Below are 16,660 nucleotides of genomic sequence, written 5' to 3'. Positions count from 1 at the left end.
AACGTGTCTCTTTTGTTCTACTCATCACTTGTTTTCGGTGTTAGCGGTAGAAATATTTATTAATTTTGACTCGTAAATAAGTCTGGGTATGATGTAAAATTTTTGACGTTTTGTTGTGTTGAGTGCCTCGCGAGTCTAGATTTTTTTAGAAAAGGTATCTAAAAATTTTTGTATACCCAATTTTTTTTTATTTCATTGAAAGTCTGAGGTAATTTTCTTTTACAGAAAATTATTTTTTGGTATTTTTCTAAAAAAAACATATTTGGCTTTGAAAATAAATTTTCTAAGAAAAACTCAATGATTTTCTTTTCTAGTGAATAATTTTTTTTAGGAAATCTGATCTCTGAGAGTTCAATTTTATTTTTTCGAGGAATATGAAAAAAATATTTTTTTTTGCGAAAGAAGCATCAGATGACGCAAATCTTGGATTATTGTAAGTAAAGTGACAAAAAAAATAGGAAGAGATGGAAAAAAATTATTTTTTGCAAAACTAATAACGGAAAAAATTTTCGAAAATTTTTAAATATTGGCTCAATTTTTTTTATTTTATTTTATTTTATTTTATTTTTTTTTTTGAGAAAATAATTTGAGAATAATTTAAGAAATAATGTTTTTTTAAAAATAAAATAAAAAAAAAAAATATTTTTTTTTATAAAAATAAAATAAAAAATATTTAAAAGTAACTTTTAAATTTTTAAAAATTTAAATATTTTTTTTAAATAAATTAATTTTATTTTTTTTTTCAATAAAAAGAATTATCACAGAAAAATTTTTTTTTTTTTTTGAAAATTTTATTACAATCTGTCTCCTTTCTTAAACTTGAAGTTTCAAAAAAAATTATAAAATAATTTTATAAAGTTTTCGATTGTCTTTAAGTTCTCTTCTGCTCATTTTCATGGAATTTTTTTATGGAATTTAATTTTTCAGGCCTTTAATAATTTAATATTCAACACATTTTTTTTATTCTCAACAGACCAAAAAACAAATAAAAATTTTGATTAGAAAAATCAAGCGTAAGAAACATCTTATCCAGGTAAAAAAAAAACAAAAAACCAGCCACACGTTCGTTGTAAAATCATTATTGTTCGCATTAACAGACGTTTCATGATTTGCATATTAGATGAGCCCTGCTAACGTCTCATTTGCCTCCGTGATGAATTCATCGCATGTTTGTCGATTTTTTGATTACATAACATGCGTAATTTTTATTCTAAATTGCATCAAATCCCCAACTGGGTCACTAATATCGGCTCTTTTACCAATTAACCACCCGGCTATTCATGTAGATTTTTTTCCCAAGCGCCGCCTTTTAATTAACTTTAATTCAGCTTTAATTGAGACAAATATTTAGTGCGGTCTTATCTTGCTTCAGAATATTTTAAGAGATAATTTTTATTGCGATTGAGCAAGTTGTTAGTGCATGTTTATGTTTTTTTTTCTAATAATTTTTTAATGAGGTCAGTGCTTCTCGAACGAAAAATTCCCTTTTTATTAGTTGTGGTGCAACAATTTATCCCGCACTTTTTGCTTAAAAATGAATTTCTTCTCCCCGACTGTTTTTTTAATCCAATTAAGCTCAATTTATTTCAACAACGAAACAAATGAATGCACTACAACAATAAAATCGTGTTAAGAAAGAGAGAGAGAATTTTTTGCAATAAAACGACAAAATATTTGTTGTCGTGCTCCCGAGTTAGTCACAATTATTATTGTTATTAATTCATGCTCGCGTACATGACGACTAAAAACGACGATATTGTGTGAAATGCTTTGTTTGATTGTGATTTCGAGATGATTCTGACGAGAAAGTCCAGTGGGACGATGTGGTATTTTTTAGGGCCCTGAGGTTTTGAAAATAAAGCTTTTTCACTTTTTAAAAGAAAATTTTACAAATTTTTTATTTATTTTATTTTAATTTTTTATTAAATTTAAGAAAAAAATATTTAGGTTAAAATTTTTTTAAAGTATTTTGTATCACTAATTTTTTTTAATTAAAATTTAAAAAAAATTTTAAAAAAATATTTAATTTTTTTTATTTTTCAAAAAAAAAAAAAAAAAATATCAAAAATTTTACATTTCAGTTTTTTAAAATTAATTTTTTTAAATTTTATTTTTTTTATAAACAATATTTTATTTTATTTTTAATTATACCTAATTTTTTAAATTAAAAAAAAATTAAAAATCTCATATAAATCAGAATTTTAAAAATTTTTTTATTAAAAAAAATATACGTGAAAAAATGTAAAATAAATTTTGAAAAATCGTAAAAGTATTTTAAATTTGTAAAAAAAATTAAATTTAAAAAAAAATATTATTATTAATTTAAAAACATTTTTAATTTTTATTTAATTTAATATTTTTTTATTTTCTCAAAAAATTAAATTTTAAAAATTTCATACGAAATTGTATTTTTAAGAGGGCCTAAAAGAATATCACTCTCTGCCACTGGAAGGCATGCATGAGGAAGAAAGATTTCATTTAATGTACTCTTTTGTTCTTTTCTCGTGTTTTTATTGGAGTCTGTGGTTTACACAAGACGAGTTAAAAATTATTTTACATGCAAATTTATATTCATATGGCACACGGATTTTTTTTTGTTCGTTCGTGGGTTTTTGGTTATAATGGTTTATTTTATCGTCTTTTGTTCTTTTTCTGAAGAACAATGACACCCACAGATGTGTTTTCGCGTCGCGATGAAACCTCAAAAAAGTAAAGGATCCCAGATGTCGAAAAATCGTTCACACACTTTTGACTCTTTTTAATCAAGGCAATTGTCGTCGTGTCATAAAAAAAGTTCTTTGTCGCGTCTGTTTCTGTTTATTTTTCGCATCAGCATCGCATATCGGTTCAAAGGCGTTCACAAACAAAAAAAAATGAATGATTGAAGTTTAAGTTTAATGATGTCTCTTTTTTAAATTTAATCAACAATGTCTTCTTTCTTCGTTTCGGTTTTTTTTTTCTCTCATGTTGTCAATGACTTACAAAGTGTCGTTTGCACGCAATGCAATTTCGTTTGAAGTTTCGCGATGCAAAAGAAGAAACACTTTATCACGACTACTTAAACAAAAAAAAAATCTCATGCGTGGATAAGGGGTTTTTGACAAATTGTGACTTGTAATGTTCTTTGAAAGTTTTTTCCGTTTGCATTTTTCAAGTTTCGTAATTTTGGTGTGAGAAAAACACTCCAAACAAAACTTTTTCATTAGGTTATTATGTTGTTATGCGGTGGAAAATTGCTGTTTCGCAGTGCAAATATTAAAATATTGAACGTAAAATATTAAATTTAAATCAAAAAATCCAATTTTCTTAATATTTTTTTAAAAATTCAGCATTTTTATGATGAATTTTAGTCCATTTTTTAAATTTTTTTTTTCTTAAAAGTTTAACTTAAAAAATATATTTTTGATAAATTTAAATTGTACAAGAAAACTATTATTCTTGATCAAATTGGGCACATTTTAATGTTAATTTTGCAAAAATTATTTTTTTAGAATTTCTACTGATTTTGAAAATTAATTTTAAAAAATAATGAAAATTTAAAATTTTAAAAATTTCAATTAAATTTTTTAAAATATTTTTTGAAAAAAAAATAAATAAATTTAAATTTTAGAATTTTTCTTTTCATGTTTTTACGAAAAAAAAATAATTTTTACTTTTTTTTTAAATTCAAAAAAAAATTTTTTTTTAATTTTAAATTAATTAATTATTTTAGCTTTTTGTGTTAAATTTAATTAAAAAATTACAAAAAAGTTATTTTTTTAATAAAAATAATTAAATTTAATTATTTTTTAAAATTTTACTTTAATAAATTTTTGGAAATTATTGGATCAGTTTTTTTTTAAATTTTTTTAATGTAAAACACAAATTCCTCACAATTCTTGCGTGTTTCAACTAATATTCCACTAATGTGTTTCTTATTACCGCCATTCCGAGTAGGTGTAAAAACTTTTCCATGACAAGTAACAACAAAGCTTTTGCGACATTAAAGCCATTCCGGTGATTATTTCCATGTGTACAAAGATTGAAATCCGGTATGTGCGAGAGGTGCTTAGCTTACTTTGTTGTACAACTGTCTCGTTATCTTATCTGCGTCATGTTCGGAATTATTTACTTTTTTTTTCGTATTTTGTGCCGTATACAAATAATCGCGAAACGTATTTTTTTAATTTCTTTTCGTCACGAAAACACTTGTCTGATGCCGAAAATGGCTTCATTTGTGAAATTATTCGCGTCGTAAAAGGCAACAACCCCTTTTCGTTGATTTTTTGTGTTATTTTAAAAATAGTTTGAATATTTTCTGAACATGAATGCAAGAAACGAACAAGTGCACTCGTCATAACAATTATTCAGTGAAGCATATTTTACTTGTTTGTCTAAAGATAGAAGGAAAATTTCGCTTGAAAAAACGTTTTTCTGTCTTTGTCTGTCCGTTTAATGCGAAATTTTCACGTTTTGGGAACAATGAAAATTTTTGCAGAACGAGAACAATGAACGACAATAGGAAGAATGAATGTTTTCCTTATATTTATTGTTTTAATATGTTTTAATGAAATGCTAGAAATGCTTAATTTCGACATTTTTCGTAAAATAACGTTCATGTGGAATATTGTCGTCATCATTAAATCCAGACGTCGTTCGTTGTCATTCCCTTTTTCAACGCAAATCCTACTCATTTTCATATCATTAAGCAAATTATTCAAAGTACTCATAATTTTTTTTTTTTTCGTAGGGAACAATGGAGAAATATTTTATCGATACCGACACTTTTCAACTCAAGACATCAGACGAGAAAGTCACCTAATATACATTAAGAATATTTGCACTGCAATATAAAATATTCACATGTCGTCATGTGTGTTTGTTCGGATACCAGAGTTATCGTACCGTAACACAGCCACACATGTTTTCTATAATTTCTTGTACACACATGAAGAATGACTCGAGTGTTGAATTACACGAAACTAGATGCAGGCAGCATTTATCTTCCATTGGGATGCACGAACGACGACAACATCGACGACGGAGATGAAGAACATTAAAATGTATAATTTATAAAAGGAAGACAGAATTTTCAATGAACTAGAGAATAATAAAGCAAAGAAACTTTAATGTACTTCGTTGCCAATGAAAACGATATAGAGGAAAACTAAACTTTTTTTTTGTATAAAACGTTTGATGATATGTTTAAATAAAAAAAAGGAACTTTGACGATGATTATTGTTGAATAAAATGCATCCACTTTGAATGCACATTTAAATAAATAAACAGAGTTCCGACTTTGGTTCTCGTCTTGTTCATATTGTGTTGGATGCTTTTTGTTGAAGTTGAGTTGATGTCATTGTGTCAGAAGTGTCGTGTTTTATGCTCATTTATTGAAGGAGATATTGACTTTTCAATTCAGAAGCTTAAGAATATTTTTTAAATTTATTTCTATTTTTTAACGTAACATGTATAATTTTTTGTCAATTAAAAAAAAATATTTCAAAAATTATTTTAATTATTATTTTAAAAAAATATTTAATTTAATTAAATAAAATAAAATTAATTAAAAATAAAAAATTTAAATTAATTAATTGATTTATTAAAAATTATTATTACAAAAATATATCAGAGAAAATTATTTTAAGTCGAATAATATTTTTAAAATTTAAATATTATTTTTATTTAAATAGGTTCTATTTGACAAATCACTTTTTAATTTTTGTTTTTAAAATACTATTTAATTTTTTATTTCATATTTTTTGAATAATTTTTTTTTTAATTATAATAATAATAACATAACTTTATTTGTCGGATTTTTCATACAATCAATACATAATTACAATGAAACATTTATGAAGGACCTAGCCGCAGCTACTACAATCGTTTTTGAAGGAACATTTAGGGACATTGGTTGGGATTTGTTTCGTCTACTTTAAATTAGAGTAAAAGAAACTTATCCTAACTTAACTAATGACTAGAAGACACACCTATCGCTCGGAATTGCCTACGTATTTTTCGAAAATTTTCCCTAAGGAGAGAATTTGTTCTGATTTTGATTTACAATTTTTCGAAACTTCCATAATTTCAGTGAAAATTTTCAGTAACTCGGCGGTTTTTTTAATTATGATTTTTTACCAAATTTATTTTTGAAAAATTTTAAAGCTCGAAAAAATTTTTTTCAATTTTTTTTATTTTATTCTGACAAAATCAATAATCATAAATCATAATCTATTAATTTGCCTTGTTTTGAGAATTGTAGCGAACAAAGCAAAATAAAAAAAAATCATTAATTTTTGTTTAAAAATTACATATTTTAAATTTTCCTAAAAAACTTTGAAATTTTTTAACCCTACATGAATATTTTTTTTAAAATAAAACGGACAATTTTTTAATATTAAATTTGTTAAATTTATACTAAATAAATAAAATTAAAATCAAATAAAGAATTTAAAATTTATTAATTTTCTTTAGAAAAAAAAATAATAAATTCAGTTAAATAAAAATAAAAAATAAAATGACTAAAATTTATATTAATTTTTCACATTTTAGTTTTTTTACAAAATATTTTTATTTCGATAAATATTTTTCTCATCTTGCAGGAAAATTTTAAATAAAACAAGAGTTGTCAAAATAAAAAGAGTTAAAACATTCCATATGAGTAAAGAATGAAATAAAAAAAGAGTAAGTAACACAGAAGTGTTGAAAAGATCTCTTGATATCCGTACACTTAATTAACATGTTATTTGAAAAGAACCAGACGACAACTAATTATCGTCTCAAATTCTAAATAGGAGATTGTAGTTGACGCAAACAAACAGGTGATTGTTTATTTATTTGACAAAAAAAAATTAAAAAAGTTGAAACAGGTCAAGTTAATCTCTCTCTTCTGCGTTTCATGTTTTTGCGTATATGAGGTGCCAAATGCCGTCATCATTAATCTCCTTTGAATACTAATTAAACATCGTCATCTCGCCTCGTCTTCGTAGTCATAGAAACGGAAATTCATGGATCATTGAATAATCATCCGTAATCAATCTATTCAATATGAGATATATTTTGATACACTTGACTGCTCATTGATGGATCGCTTGCTTGCTGGAGATAACGATAGTACAGACGAAAAAAAATTGGCAAACTTTTGAAGGGTCATCGAGGTTCTCTGCAGTTTGTTTATTATTAATAATAATAAGCAAGAAAAAAAGATACTCACACAATCATTCAATTAGTGATATAATTTTACAACAGCTATAGCATGCTTGCGGCAAAGTAAATTGTTTTCATGTTAATAATGGCATTTAATCGCGTCATTCAAGCACAGCCGAACGAGTACATGATTTCATGCCTTATCTTCGATATTTTTTAATGAATTTTTTTTTTCGGAAAATTTTGCACTTGATCGACAGACTTTACGAGAAAATGCGGGAATTTTTAAAAATATGAATTTATTCAATTTTTTTGTTAGTCGTTTTCTAAAAAAAAAACAAAAATGACGCAAAAAAAATTAATAAAGAAGAAACTTTTATCAAAAATTAATTTTTTTAGTGTTACAAAATTTGTTTTTTCAAATAAAAAAAATATTGCAAAATAATTCAAAAATTCACAATGAAATAAAAAGAAAAAAATATTTTTTACTGAATTTTTAGAAATTTTAGAACTTCAAAAAATTCTTCTGAAAACTCTTCAAAAAATATGTTTTGTTTATTTTTTAATTTTTGATGAATGGTGAATTTTTAGATTATTTTGCAATATTTTTTTTTTATTTTTTTGAACAAATTTATTAAGAATTTTTTGAGAAAAATTATTTTCAATGAAAATCCCTTCTTCGTTAATTTTTTTTTTCTTTCTTTTTTTTTGTTTAAAGGCAACTGGCGAAAAATTGAGTTAATTTTTGTTTTTTTTTAGACTCCCGCATCTCTCAAGCGAACATAAACGTGTGCGACCAAATAACCATAACGCTGTGTTAAAGGAGAAAGATTCACGCAATTTTCATGTTCAGTTCATCTTTTTCTGTATTTATCATCATCTATCATCTTGAGTGGCGTAAATAACGACAACGAACGGCTGTGAACGCGACGATGACGATGTCTGTGAAGTACGTTCCCTTTTTGATAAGCGTGAATGACAATTTACATAACCGGATCAAAATTGTATCAGTTGCTGCTGTTGATGTAATTTTTGTTAGTTGTTGTAAAAGTTAATGACATCACATTTTACAAAGACGATCTTTGGATGATAAACTAACCAACTCAACAAGTTGTCAAGGGTTCTTCTGAAATCTTTTTGAGCAGGAACAGGAGTGACAGTGTGAGAAATTGGTCAATTTATTTTAAAATTCATGCCATTGACCTTTCTTCTTCTTTTTCTGTCTGTCACCCCAAGGTATTTAAATTAATTATTTATTGTTGTTTTTCTGAATTCCCTTCTTAATTTCTTTTTGACAAAGTGCAACCCTCTTTCTTCTGTAAAAGGGATCAAAGGAATGCTTTGATGCACTTTTATTTAGTATTGTGGGAAGTTTTTAATCTTTTGAAAGTTTAAAAAAGTGAGCAGATGAATTAAAATGATCAAAAGAGATTTTTTGTCCAACTGTGAAAGATATCGGATTTATCACTTTGGTAACAGTTGTCTTCTTATTTTTTTTTTTTGCCACATCTGGAGTCAAAAAAAAATTCTGAGAGCAGTTTTAAACAGAAGTGACAAAAAGATAATTTTCGAAGTGATGTTTTTGGGTCAAACTTTATTCTTTAATTTATTGATGAGAATTTTCGCGTAATTTTAATAATTATGTAAAGTCAGCAATGTTCGATTTTTTATTATTATTTTTTTTTTAATTTTTTATCGAAAAAAATTTATTTTTAATAAATTTTTAAAGTCAACAATATTGAATTTTTAAAAATCGAAAAAAAATTATTTAGTTTTAAAATTTGTTTAAAAAAAGAGAAAAAGAGAGCATTTAACTCACAAAAAATTTTTAAAAAAATTTAAGGCCATTAAATTTAAATTTCAAATCACAAAAAATTCTTGAATTTTTTGACGTTTTTAAAATGTAAAAAATTTTTACTTTTATTTTAAACTTTATCATTTTTTTTTCTGTTGTAAATAAAATTAAAATGATTGCAATTTTATCTAAATATTTTCGAAAGTCAATAAAAATTAATTTTCAATTAAGAATCTCTGCCAAAATAATTTTTTTTAAATATTTTAAATATTTTTATTTAGATTTAAATATTTTATTTAAAAAAATTCTGTTCGTAAAAAAATACATAAAATATAAAAAATTGCAAAAAAAATATTGTTTGCTTTCTCAATAAATCAAAATTGATTTTTTGAAATATTTTATAATAATTTTTTACAAAAAATTAAACATTTAATAACTTGTAATAATTTCTATAGGTCAAAACTCACAAAATTTCTCAAAAGTCTTGAAAAATTTCACTTTAAAAAAACTTTTTTCATTCATAAAATTAAAAAAAAACTTCCAGCTGAACTCCATAAACATCACTAAATTAGTTTCTTTTTTTATCTTGTTTAGATATGAACTTCTAAGTAAACAATTTCTTTTCAAGTGTTTACTTTTATAGTACTTTTTACTCGGAAAGTTACTCTGTTTACAAAATACGAGTCAAACGGTTGAATGACGTCTGAATGAAAAGCAAAGAAAGAAAAAAAACACATTCAACACCTAAATTTAGTGATAAAAATCCATTATAAAGTAAATAATGGTTCAATAAACGATAACTTTTAACATTTTTTTTTTTTGAGTGAGTTCCACAAAATTCAAATTGAATCTGATTTCAAAGGTTATCTGACACCATTCACTACTTTTTATGCGTTATTTTATGGTTAGAAACACGATGACCGGTCACATCTGCCGCAAATGTTCCCATTTTAGGCATTGCAGTGTCAGCACTTTTCTTGATTAGATTCCACGAACAAATATTGAAAAATCTCTCATTAAATATGAGAAGAAAGTCGTAAAATGAATAAAAGAACAACTAAATAAATAAACACATGTGTATTGATCTGGAATTGGAAAGAAAAAGATTTCGAGTGTTTTTTTTTTCTTCTCCGGTCTCTCGAGAAATGAATGCATAATAATGAAGCACAAGACGATCTAATCAATATAAATTAGAAAATCGAATTGTGTGGGCGTGAAATGTGTCAGCAGTGTTGAAATAACATAACTTTTTGAATGCTTTTTTGATGGCGGTAGTCAGACTCAGACCAATAACTTTAAAATTCAATATTCTATCAATTTTTATCGTGTCATTTCGAAAGTTAATGGAAAATTGAAAGGGTGAAGAGGATAAGTCGCAAATATGCATTTTTTATTGTAAAAATTTAGCTAACTTTCAGAAATTCTTTTAAAAAATTATAATTTTTGTGGATTTTTATGTTTTAAAAAAAATTCCTGGGACTTATTTTTTTTTTAGAAAAAATTAAAATAAACAATTTTTGAAATTTTTTGAGTGAAAATTACATGAAAGTAAGCCAAAAACTACCTGAACTAGCATTAAAATTTTGTAAATTTTTTATAAGTCACGAAAAGACTTTTTTTGAAAAATGTACTGTAGAAAATTTAATTAAAAAATAAATTAAAAAATTCGTCATTTAACGCTCAAAAACGTAAAAAATAGTAATTAAAAAATTATTTTTTTTTAAATAAAAAATTAAAATAAAGTTAGAGTTAGAAAGCTTTTCAATATATGTATTTTTAAGTTCAGATAGGAAATTTTCTGGAAAAATTTAAATTTAATTTAGATATATTTTAATTTTTTTAATTTAATAATTTTTTATTCACTCTTATGACCTTAAAAATTAAGAAAAATTTCAAAAATTAATTTTTGAAGCTCAAACCCGTTGTTAGAGACGATTTCCAAAGTTTGACAGAAGTTCAGTTGGATCACCTCTAATTAATTTTCATGTTTAAATTTTCTTTTGACTGGACTTTATGTGTTATTCATTCGACTCTTGGACAAGCAAAGATGGTTTTTTCAAGAAATTGACTTTTTTTTTAAATTAAAAAAAAAAAATTTTTCATCGAAAAATTCATGAAATTAGAATACATGAGTGTTGTAAAAAAGTGTAAATGTGTGATTTATCCTCTTGCCTCTTCAATATTTCACATAAATAAATATTGAAAAGTGTTCTTATTAAAAATTGACACGTACAAAATTTCATTAAAGTTGCTGCAACTTGCCAAGCTTTTCCAATTTTGCTGCACAAAACTTTTTTTTTGTAATTATAAAATTTTTGTTCTAAACTTTTTTCTCGACTTTTCAACAACACGACACGACGACGACACAACAAATACTGCCTCCGAAAGAGTTACCTGATTGCATTTTCGCCAAAAAAGCTGGAAAACTTGAATGGGAAACAAAATGTGGGCCAACACAGACATACGGGAGACTACGAACGGGAAAATGTTTTTCATCCCGTACACTTCCCGTCTACGTCGCGTCGTCGTCGTCGTCGTTGTCGGTGTAAAGGAATGTTTTGCACATTTCGGTCTCACGTTGAATTAGGTTGGGTTGGCACACAAAAACATTCTCTGTAAGGGATAAACTTGCGCACGCATCTCTGCTCTGCTCTGGAGCGAGAATAATACAAATTGTGTTGTAAATTCATCTTTTTTCGTCGTGCTTCTTCATCTGTACACAATATTCGTTCATCGTGGCTCGTGGCTTACTATATAAGGGTGTAAATTAAGAGAACAGAGAGAGAGAGTTTGCATGAAATTTTAATGTTATTGGGTCACAGGAGCAAAAAACTGCAGTCATTGTAGATAGTTTTGCTTACATTTTGTCATCTCTTTACTTTGACGATTTTTTTTTTCTGCCGTCATAAAATCGAATTTCGGTCATTGAATATTTATGAGAAGACGAACGCGAATCTCTTATCACGAGACAAATGTTAATTAGTGGCAGTAAAGTGGAGTTTTTATGTTACTCACGCCGTAAAATCCAATTTTTTGAACATTAAGTCTTAAAGCTCGTCGTGTCAGAGCAGCAATAATCCATGATTTACGCGTTGATTTTTGGCTAAAACCCACAAAAACAAGTCGACCTACTTTTTTTCTCTTCACGAGAAATTCCATCACATTAAAGGAAAAATCATGTTTTTCCACTTTTTGACACTTTATTACAATTTTCACTTTTAATTTTTGATTTTTATTAATTTTATTTGATTTTTTTCAATTTTTTTCCATAGATTCTCGTACAATTTGTCGCAATTTTTGATTTAATTCGTAAAAACAAGTTTTTCACTTTGCATTTTTTTTTCTTTAGCGAATCCGCCCCATCGATGTTTCCTTGAAAAAGAGCACTTTTTGGCGGATTTACGGCCAGATACTCACTTTAGAACTACAAATTACGGGTCAAGTGTTTGTTCTAGCGCTCGGAATGTCTTCATTCGTCGATATTTATCTGATTGTGGAGATTTTTTCCTCTCCCAGCAACTACTTAAAAATATTTACGGGACTTTTCTGCGTTCCACAACTAAAAAAAAAGACGGGAAATTGAAGCTGGAATTGGTGTCTGTCGTGCGTTTACTGACTCGATTAGCTGTCGGGGGCTATCGGGCCTATCGGGGGTCACAAAAAAATAATTCTTTTTACGCAAAACACGTCCGTTTCGTTGCCCGACTTCTCGCTGACTGAAAAAAAACTGCGACTTCGTTCCGGTTTCCGTGCGTTTATGGAAAATGGAATTTTATCACTTTTATTCGTCTCACTGACGTATTTGCTCGGAATGACCCACGTGGGTTGCGATCGGCGGATGTTTTTCATCGATCACAAACCCGTTCATTGAGTCGTATGAAAATGATAAATCTGAATTAGCAAAAGGCGACTTGTGTTATCATTTTCATTCGTCTCAAACACTCATAGGTACTGTGTTCCCTTGATCTGAACCCATGCCTGAGTTTGTAATTCGCCGGATCACAGTGATGAACTACATTTCGCGGCAAAATTTCTTTTTGTGAATAAAATTTGTTTAAAAATTAAGTGAAATAGAAAGAAAATTAACTTAAAATTCTGACAAAACTCACCTTGAATGTTTACTTGAACCTGTGATCGTCTTAGTTTTTAGCATCTTGGTCAGGAACGCATGATAAATTTCAATTAATTTTGCCGCCTCGCCGAAAGTCGTACTAATTTTTGTTTTCGTGCCCAAAAAAAGCCCTCAGAGACCTTCTCGGAAGATGTCACGAGTAAGTTTTTAATTTTCTGCATTTCAAAACAAGAAATCAACTTCTTTTTTCTTTATTCCAGGACATTCGATCGTACTTTTCCATGGGAGCTGCAAAGAAGCCCAAAGCCCCCGTGGACTCGCCGCTCAAGAGAAAGTCAGTAATTGCTTTGTCCGACAGCGATGACGATGGCAAGCCAAAAGAACAGCAGAAAAAAGCTTCGCATCACACCAAAAAGCGTCGAGTTGTGGACTCCGACGACGAAGAAGAAGAAAAAAAGGCATCGAAGAAAGAAGTAAAACCCAAAAAGGAGGAAAAGAAGCAAGAAAAATTAAAAGAAGTGGATCCAGCAGCCTTTTTTGGCAACAAGGAACCACTGAGAGTGGAAAAAACTGTCATTCCGTCGTCAAAGAAGAAGAAAAAGGACGATTTGTTTGCATCCGATGACGAAGCGGAACTGAGCATGATGGATTTGGATGTCAGTGTCGCCGAATCTCCCAGCAAAAAGAAGAAGGAAAATAAAACGCCACCGAAAAAGGAGACTCCGAAGAAGGAAAGTTCAAAGAAAGAGACTCCGAAGAAGGAAAAAGAGGTGAAAACAGAAAAATTAACACCCAAAAAAGAAGAGAAACCAGTGAAAAAGGAAAAATCTTCACCGAAAGTGGTAAAAGAGGAGCCAAAAGAGGAAAAACCAAGTACATCAAAGACTCCTAAAGGCACTCCGAAAACTGCTACCAAACGTAAAAAGCCTGAAAATGAAGACGAACCAGGTATATTTATAAAATTATACTAAAACAATAATAATGTTTTCAAATTTTATTTTTCTAATTTTTTGATAAAATTTAAAAAAAAAATAATTCGAAATAATTTTAGTAATTATATTTTCTTATTTTTTACATTTTTAAATAACAAATTTTTTTTATTAAATTTTTGTGAAAAATAGTCATCCTCTTATTTCTTTCGATTGATGAAGAATTTAATTATAACCGTAGACCAAATTTTTTTTTTAAATTTTTTCAAAAAAGAAAAAAAAGAAATTTTCCTTTTTAATTTTTTTTTTCAATTTTTTGTTTATGATTTTTTTTTTTTTTTTTGATTTAAATTTTTAATCAATTTTCCCCTATTTTGTTCCAGTAATCACCGACGAAGAACGCCACCAACGCAAGGTCCAAGCAGCAATTCTCTTCCGCGAACGCCAAAAGCATGGCGGTCCAACGGCTCATGGCAGCAAAGAAATTCCCGAGGGAAAACCAAATTGCTTGGCTGGCATGGCATTCATCATCACGGGCGAACTCGAATCACAAACTCGCGAAGAAGCTGCCGACCTGATAAAATCCTTGGGTGGTCGAATGATGACCACAGTCTCGAAAAAACTCAGTTACATGGTTGTCGGAGAACTTGCTGGGCCCGCAAAAATTGCCAAAGCCGATGAATATGGAATACCGCAAATTAACGAAGACGAGTTACTGGACTTGATTCGCGAAAAATCAGGTATTCCGAAGAAAAATCCGGTGAAAGAGGAACCAAAAGAGAGTCCTGCGAAAAAAATTAAAAAGGAAGAAAGTCCCAAAAAGGTGAAAAAGGAAGAAGAAACAAAAATTCCGATTAAAAAAGAACCTGAACCGTCTTCTTCATCCTCAAATATTCCAAAACCTCCTTCAAAAATTGATGAAAATTCCATCGCCTGGGTCGACAAGTACAAACCGACAAACATCAAGCAAATCATTGGTCAACAAGGTCCTCAAAGCAACTGTCAAAAGTTGATAAATTGGCTCCAAAAGTGGGATTCCAACAACGATGGCAAGAAAAAGCATGCCCGTCCCAATCCATGGGCCAAAAACGACGACGGCGCCTCTTTCAAAGCCGTTTTACTTTCCGGACCTCCCGGAGTTGGCAAAACAACCACCGCTCACCTCGTTTGCAAGGAGCTCGGTTATGACATTGTCGAATTTAATGCCTCGGACACTCGTAGCAAACGTTTGCTGCAAGAAGAAGTCGCCACTTTACTCTCGAATAAATCACTGAATGCCTATGTTCATGGAACCAGCAAGTCCGCAAGTGCCAAACGTGTCTTAATCATGGATGAAGTCGACGGAATTGGCGGAAATGAGGATCGTGGCGGTGCCCAAGAGTTAATTCAACTCATCAAAACGACTCACATCCCAATTATTTGCATGTGCAACGACCGAAATCACCAAAAAATGAAAACTTTGGTGAATTATTGCTTTGATTTGCGATTTTCCAAGCCTCGAGTCGAACAAATCCGCGGGGCAATGATGAGTGTGTTGTTCAAAGAAGGCATGAAGATCCCAAAAGAGTGTTTAGATGAAATAATTTCGGGAACGGGAAACGATGTTCGTCAAACGTTGAATCATCTGGCCATGTATTCAGCTTCCAAGGACATTAATGCGTCGAAAGAAAGTGGCGATTACAAAAAAGAAGCGAAAACTGCCGAAAAAGACGTCAAAATTGGTCCTTTTGATGTCGCGCGGAAAGTTTTTGATGCCAACGAGCACAAAGGATTGTCTCTTGATGATAAATTGAGCTTTTTCTTTCATGATTACAACATGGCATCACTTTTTGTGCAGGAAAATTATCTCACCGTTCAACCAAATGCCCCGAAAAAGACCCAGATGCAGCTTTTTGCTGAAGTTGCCGATAGTTTGAGTCGTGGCGACATGATCGAGAAGCGAATTCGCACGGACAGTGCTTGGTCACTGCTTCCCGTGCAAGGCATGTATTGCTCCGTTATTCCCGGAGAGCTTCTGGAAGGGTCCATCGGTCGTATAAACTTCCCCGGATGGCTTGGAAAAAATTCCAAAACGATGAAACGCAAGCGTTTAGCGCAGGAAATTCATGATCACACACGAACTTGCACTTCGGGGTCCCGATTGTCGATCCGTTTGGATTACGCACAATTTTTGACCAAAGCGATTGTTGATCCGCTCAAGCAAAAAGGCATGGATGGCGTACCAGAGACATTGGAAGTCATGAAAGCTTACAAATTATTGCGAGAAGACATTGATTCCTTAGTGGAGCTCAGTACGTGGCCCAAGCAGAAAAATCCAATGGACGGCATCGAAAGCAAGGTCAAAGCGGCTTTGACTCGTACTTACAACAAGGAAGTGCTGCCGTACTCGTTCTCAGCTCTGCAAAACGTGAAAAAGAAAAAAGTTGAAGTTTCCGAGGAGTATGAAGGAATTGGCGGTGATGAAGAAGGACTTCAAGATGCTTCGGGATCCGAAGATGAGGACGACAAACTCGAAAATAATGCGTTCATTAAAGTTAAAAAACCCTCAGCTCCGAAAGCGGCAAAGGCGGGCACGTCTAAAGAGCCTAAAGCCTCTTCATCTAAGGGAAAAAAGAAGTAAATCTCTGTTATTTTTTTACTCGTTTATATTATTAAATAAAATAAATGCTTGAATATTTTTTTAAAAAGCAAAAATAATCACTTTAAAAGTGAATTTTAATAACTTTACGGTTGAAATTT

At 29.4% G+C, this 16,660-nt stretch overlaps 2 protein-coding genes across 2 annotated transcripts in view; one reads left to right on the top strand and one right to left on the bottom strand.

Moving 5' to 3' along the window:
* LOC134827461 (uncharacterized) overlaps window positions 1–12,625 on the bottom strand; it is a 49,289-nt gene extending 36,664 nt beyond the window's left edge. The window contains exon 1 of the mRNA XM_063840098.1: window positions 12,338–12,625. The gene's annotated coding sequence lies outside the window, so the exon portion shown is untranslated. The remainder of the gene's footprint in view (window positions 1–12,337) is intronic.
* Window positions 12,626–12,952: 327 nt separating this feature from the next.
* LOC134827658 (replication factor C subunit 1) lies at window positions 12,953–16,623 on the top strand. The gene is made up of 3 exons (XM_063840408.1): window positions 12,953–13,191; window positions 13,253–13,940; window positions 14,305–16,623. Exons 1-3 carry the CDS (start codon window positions 13,183–13,185, stop codon window positions 16,539–16,541), a joined length of 2,934 nt encoding a protein of 977 aa, XP_063696478.1. The 5' UTR covers window positions 12,953–13,182; the 3' UTR covers window positions 16,542–16,623.
* Window positions 16,624–16,660: the final 37 nt, after the last annotated feature.

The sequence above is a fragment of the Culicoides brevitarsis genome, chromosome 1 (assembly GCF_036172545.1).
Source record: "Culicoides brevitarsis isolate CSIRO-B50_1 chromosome 1, AGI_CSIRO_Cbre_v1, whole genome shotgun sequence".
Classification (NCBI taxonomy): Eukaryota; Metazoa; Arthropoda; class Insecta; order Diptera; family Ceratopogonidae; genus Culicoides; species Culicoides brevitarsis.
Note: the sequence above shows the minus strand (reverse complement) of the source record. Positions and strands in the feature narration are given on the sequence as shown.

What these genes read in the sequence shown, in the direction of transcription:
- LOC134827658 (XM_063840408.1), top strand. An exon ending in TGAAAATGAAGACGAACCAG is followed by an intron (nt 13,941 to 14,304) that starts GTATATTTATAA and finishes ATTTTGTTCCAG; the next exon opens with TAATCACCGACGAAGAACGC.